Source organism: Diachasma alloeum, unplaced genomic scaffold (genome assembly GCF_001412515.2).
Source record: "Diachasma alloeum isolate Michigan unplaced genomic scaffold, Dall2.0 Dall_scaffold_01074, whole genome shotgun sequence".
In the NCBI taxonomy this organism is placed as follows: Eukaryota; Metazoa; Arthropoda; class Insecta; order Hymenoptera; family Braconidae; genus Diachasma; species Diachasma alloeum.
The window spans coordinates 63311-69354 of NW_021681185.1; the positions used below are offsets into that span (position 1 = coordinate 63311).

Here is a 6044-nt window from a genome sequence, read left to right on the forward strand (position 1 = left end):
TCTTTCATATTCGCTAGTGCCACCATGGTCGCGACGCTGATGCCCTTTCCTTATATCTTTTTTAATTTTTTTAGTGCAATGTTGGCTGCCAACATTGAGGCAATGTCTCAATAATTTTTTCTGAATTGTACTGTAACTGAATTGGAAAAATTACTTTTTTTTGTAAATTTCAACAATTCTATTATTCATTCCTAAGGAGAGGATATTGGAAAAAGGAAGTATTTATGGAATTTTGTTCGAAAGCCGCTAATAATCCCTCCTTTATTGTTGAGCTTTTCCTATCCAATTCAATTGATAAATTAGATGATTAAAAATCTTTGAATGAAAATTATTCTGACTTTCTTATTCCACTGATAAAATTCAATATTCTTTGATTTTGTGGTATAAGTACTGATTGCAATTCACAAAGCGTTTAAAAACAAAAATCGAATAAAAAAATTGCAATCATATTCTTTGTGTGTTCGGTTTTCCACCGAATAATTTACTCCTCACACATACGCACACACTCACGCACAGTCACTCCGCTCGCATGCGTGCATGGCCTACGCACAGTTGACCGACGTACTCGCCTCAGATGACCAGTGGCCTCTCACCTCTGACACCTGAGGCGCCACTTGATAGACAGGTGCCCAGTGAACGCCCCCGTTTAAATTGGGTCACGGTCACACCTCTGGATTTTCATCACCTGCCACCTCGTGGCCTATAAATCGCTCTCATTTGCATATTGCCCGTTGACCAGTGCACGCGCTTCTTGCTCTTTTCTTTTGTTTAGCGCATTGTTAGTTGCTCTGCTCCTTTATTGATTGCTCATCGCTTTTAAACTGCTAAAATGATCCGCGCATAACTATTGTTCTTTTCATTGTGTTAATAGTGTAAATAATTGACTCTTTTTGATAATTAAATTGACTGTGTTGGCCAACGTGCACGAGTCGTGTATCCTGGATCTTCTCACGCTCCCGCTAAAATCCATTCACATCTCGCCCATCGTTAACTAGTTCCACAGATCTCAGACCCGGCATCGAATATTTTGGTCCTTCGATCCGGATCTGTGGAATAGTTTTCAGTTGTTCGCGTTTTTTAAGTGATTTTCGGGCATGTTTGTGGACAGCGTGCATTTGGACAGTGGCGCTCAACGGCGGCTTCTCGACCTCGAGTTGGCGGGAAGCGGAGTTCGTCAGCAAGCGGTGCTCAACCAGTTTCTCGCGCAGCACTTCAGAGACCTGCGGTATCGACCAGGCGGGAAATTCAAATTGACCAGCGTTCTCTAAAGAGAAGTTTGTTGATTTTTTTCCTTTATTGAATTTTTATTGGATTTTTCATGCCTGCAACCATCTGGATCTGCATTGGAGATTGATTTTTTATAATTTTGAAATTATTCAGGACTATTTTCGGAATTTTATGATTTTTTAGTCCTACGTTTTTTGGGACCATCAAACCTGCATCTTACATTCTTCGGTTATTTTGAGCGGTTCTTTCTCGGACAACCGAGCTCAACTATTTGACTATTCACGCGGTTATTTTTTTGGGTTTTTGAGTTTTTTTGGATTTCGTTTTGTTTTCTTTTGGCCGTCGCTGTACTTTTCTCGCTGAATATGACTTCTCTCGACGCGGTGATCAATCTACAGATGTCGCGTGCGACTCTCATTGAGGAAACTCTCTCGGTTACGAAATAAGCGGATGCATCGCAGCTCGGGGTTTCCGCACTTGAGTCAATGCTCGAAATGCTCTTGGCATATTGGGAGAAGTTCGAAGTTGCTCACGAGAAGCTCATAGCAAGTAGTGCTAAAGTGGAAGGTCTTTTAGGAATTCCGTATTTTAAGACGCAAGTTTTCGATAAGACGCTTACGACTTTTCCCTCCGCTAAAGTGGCACTCGCTTAGCTAAGAGAGTTAAAAGAAGCTCCTACTCTAAACCAATCTAGGAGGGGCTCTCAGCCCGGCGCTGACTCACCTCACACAACTCGCAGAGCCTTACCGGAGATTGAATTGCCGAAGTTCTCTGGAATTTACAGAGAGTGGAGGCCATGGCGTGACTTATTCTACTCACTGGTCGGGAACAACCCTGACATTCCGGGGGTTGAGGGGATGAATTATCTACGTCTCTATCTATCCGGTGAACCGCTTAGACTGATTTCCCATTTGCCCGTCTTGGAGGAATCCTTTTCAATAGCTTGGGGAATCCTTACTAATCGCTACGAGAACAAGCGCTTGTTAGTTGCAGCTCATCTTGATCACCTCTTGAGTCCTTCTCTTATGTCCTCTCACAGCGCTACGGAACTCAACCGATTGACCAGCTCAGCCTCCGAAGCTCTCAGCAAACTCAAGGCTCTGGATCAAACTACTGATCAGTGGGGTCCAGTGGTTGTCGGTGCCTCTACTGATCGGTGCCTCTACTGAGTATCCTACTCTCGAGCAACTTACCGAGTTTCTCCAAGGTCGTTCCAGGGCGATAGAAACTATGGAAGTTGGGTCTCGGTCTCTCAACTCGAGCTCGACGGAATCCGCTCAGCCCAGCATGCAATCTCGCCCTGCATCGAACCCCAGCAGAAAGGTCAACGCGATGACTTCCAGTCGACCAGCTCATCAGCCTTCTTAGCAGTCTCAAGGTCCAACTCGAAAATTACAGTCCACTCCAGCATAATCGTGGGCTGAGGCGGGCAGGTATCTTTGCTCGTATTGCAAGGGGGAGCACTACATCGCCTCCTGCAATCAGTTCAGGAGTCCCTCGCCAGCTGGTCGCAAGGAAGTCGTGGACCGTCTCTATTTGTGCTTCAACTGCCTGGGGAAGTACAGCATCAGGGTTTCCCAGACGACTAGCACGTGTCTCCAATGCCGAGAGAGGCATCACACCCTGCTGCACCTGGATCGTTCTCATCGGCCAGCTCAACGTGGTTCTGCGTCTCAGCAACCTGCTTCCAGAGGCTCAGAGAGCCAACAAACTGCCTCTTGGTGCTCCGCACTTTGGAGGAAAGGGGGAAGCCACAGTGAAGTCGGTGAAGTTTCACCTTAAGCGAAAGATCGCCGACACTCTTTTGACCTTCGAGGAACTCACCACTTTGCTCGCGCAGATTGAAGCAGTGCTTAATTCTCGACCACTTGAGCCTCTTTCAGAAGGTGCCGATGACGTTAGTGCACTCACTCCAGGACATGTCTTGATTGGTCAGGCGTTGACAGCGCTACCTGAGCCTTCTCTGGACGACTTGAACATCGCTCGTTTGTCTCGCTGGCAACTCGTTCAGCAGAAGGTCGAGTGCTTTTGGAAACGGTGGTCCACTAGCTATCTTCAGCATCTATAGTCCATCTCGAAGTGGCACCACCCATCTCATGACATCAGGATTGGTTCCAGAGTCCTTCTCACCGACGAGAGATTCCCACCAACGAAGTGGCCTCTCGCTCGAGTCATCACTCTCCACCCTGGTAGAGATGGACTCACCAGGGTGGTCACCATCAAGACGTTCAGCTCTACGCTTCAGAAGCCCATCTCCAAACTAGCTCTACTGCCCATCTCGACCAACAATGTCTAAGATCTTCTCGTCCAACGTTCGCTCATCTCTACAACTGGAGTCATCTTTAACTTCATTCTCGACCAGACCCAGGCGAAGATTTACGACCTTCATCTTCGAACCTGGCCGCTGAGCGGAAGCGGGTCTGCTGAGATCTGCAAAATTTACGCCTCCAACGATTTTGGTTGTACTCGCACCTTGACCATCGCAGATGAACTCCAGTGATGAAGTAGCTCTTCAAGAAACTATTGACCTGAGCTCGATTAATCTATTTTTGTTCCAGACCTACTTAGTGACGTCAGCAGCTGCTGACGGCGGGGGAGAATGTTCGGTTTTCCACCGAATAATTTACTCCTCACACATGCGCACACTCACGCACACTTACTCCGCTCGCATGCCTGCATGGCCTACGCACAGTTGACCGACGTACTCGCCTCAGATGACCAGTGGTCTCTCACCTCTGACACCTGAGGAGCCACTTAATGGACAGGTGCCCAGTGAACGCCCCATTTAAATTGGGTCACGTTCACACCTATGGATTTTCGTTACCTGCCACCTCGTGGCCTATAAATCGCTCTCATTTGCACATTGCCCATTGACCAGTGCACGCGCTTTTTGCTCTTTTCTTTTGCTTAACGCATTGTTAGTTGCTGTGCTCCTTTATTAATTGCTCATCGCTTTTAAACGGTTAAGGTGATCTGCGCATAACTATTGTTCTTTTCATTGTGTTGATAGTGTAAATAATTGACTCTTTTTGATAATTAAATTGACTGAGTTGACCAACGTGCACGTGTTGTGTTTCCTGGACCTTCTCACGCTCTCGCTAAAATCCATTCACAACTCGCCCATCCTTAACTAGTTCCACAGATCTCAGACCCGGCATCGAACATTATGTAAGTTACGAATTTGGTCTCAATCATTTAGAAAAACATGAGATTAATTTTACTTCCGAATGGAAACATTGTATTTGTCGAATCCAAAAATGCCAACATTTGTCTCAGGATAATTACTTTTGGACTCAGGAGTTCGAATATGCAATTTTTAGACCATGTCCAGATGTCTATATGTATGTGTGTGTATGGATATATGTAACTGATCGTTTTTCGAGGATAATTGAAAAAATAATTGTTTAAATGAGTAATTATAATTTACAATATTCTTCTCAATGCCATCCTGACCAAGTTCGATCATGGAATTGATTGCATTATTTTTTTGTTGAAAAAAATCATTTTAAAACCAATATTTTTGGTGCAATGTTAGCTTCCAACATTGAGGCAATGTCAATAAATTGAATACAATAAATCATTGAATTCAATTCAGTAGTGAAGTGGTAAACGGAGATAAGTGGACTTGTCTCCCACTTGAGTTTTTGAGGAATATTTCCGAATCCAAGGGAGATAGCGAAATTTTCGTAATTATATTTGTTGTAGCACTCAATCGGCTCCACAAAAAAGGTTATGACAAAAATTTTGATGTTCGAAATTTTGATGTTTTTGGTGTTCGAAATATAGCCTAAATCTCCATATTAGTCACGATCGACTAACTCGGCCATCTCCGAAAATCTCCGTAAACTTTCGGGTCAACGGACACAGGTCAGCGTGGCACCCAGAAGAGTCAGTAGTCAGTAGTGTTAAAGTATCGTTACGATAATGAGCTAGCGTATTCAGTCAATCAGTATTCTAAATTTAATATCTTTGTTCAGTACATCAACTTGTTGATTAAGTTCAGTATAATTTCAGTGACTCAACGAGATAAAAGTGAAAAGACAATTATCAGTGAAAATTAGACATTCAACAGTAAATATACCAAAAAGTGTAAAATTACGTGACAAGTGATTCGATCCCACGAAAATATATTGAGATTTTTTATAAAACGCCTAACATAATTTTCCCAACATCTCCCTCCACATTTTCATCCCACATCCACCCTAACCCTAGACATTCACCAAACATATATTTTTTGTAGCACTCAATCGGCTCCACAAAAAAGGTTATGACAAAAATTTTGCTATCTCCCTTAGATTCCGAGATATTGATTGAAAACTAGTCAATAGTCAAAATTGACTTAGTTCCCTTTACTACTTCGCTACTGAATTAAAACTCCATCGTTATAGAAATTCATATGTGGAAGCGCATTGCTAATTTATGAGCCAAAATATATTGACTATGTTGTGACGAAAGCAATTAACCACTTTTATTTTATTCCACTCTTAACATCAAGTCAAGTTCATCTAATTATCAATCATTTCAACTATGTATCAATTTTTAACATTCATCACCAAAAAATAGTTTCACATTCCCGTCATTATCAACCAATCCACGTGAAGAAAATTAGTTTAGGTTATAAGCAATAAGTCCACTTTGTAATTCACGCGCTTTTTTTAGATAGGGCCGTCGCGGTCGCATTGCTCATTCTCATGAAATTCCACATGAGAATGCGTCCTTCATGCGCCGCTATGACACTTTTTACATGTCCTCCGCCATGACAGTTTCCAATGTATGCTTTTTTATATAAGGATGATATACTGTTATATTACGTCATT

The 6044-nt window shown here is 43.1% G+C and overlaps 1 protein-coding gene across 1 annotated transcript; it reads left to right on the forward strand.

The window, feature by feature from the left end:
• Positions 1 to 1721: 1721 nt before the first annotated feature.
• Positions 1722 to 3295, forward strand: LOC107045776. Its single transcript, XM_015268134.1, has 2 exons — positions 1722 to 1794; positions 2793 to 3295. The coding sequence occupies exons 1-2, from the start codon at positions 1722 to 1724 to the stop codon at positions 3293 to 3295; spliced, it is 576 nt and encodes a 191-aa protein (XP_015123620.1).
• Positions 3296 to 6044: the final 2749 nt, after the last annotated feature.

Bases quoted from the DNA above. Each gene is read 5' to 3' on its own strand.
- LOC107045776 (XM_015268134.1), top strand. From the start codon at position 1,722: ATGCTCTTGGCATATTGGGAGAAGTTCGAAGTTGCTCACGAGAAGCTC. The intron at 1,795-2,792 runs GTCTTTTAGGAA...GGGGAAGTACAG, and splicing joins AAGTAGTGCTAAAGTGGAAG to CATCAGGGTTTCCCAGACGA.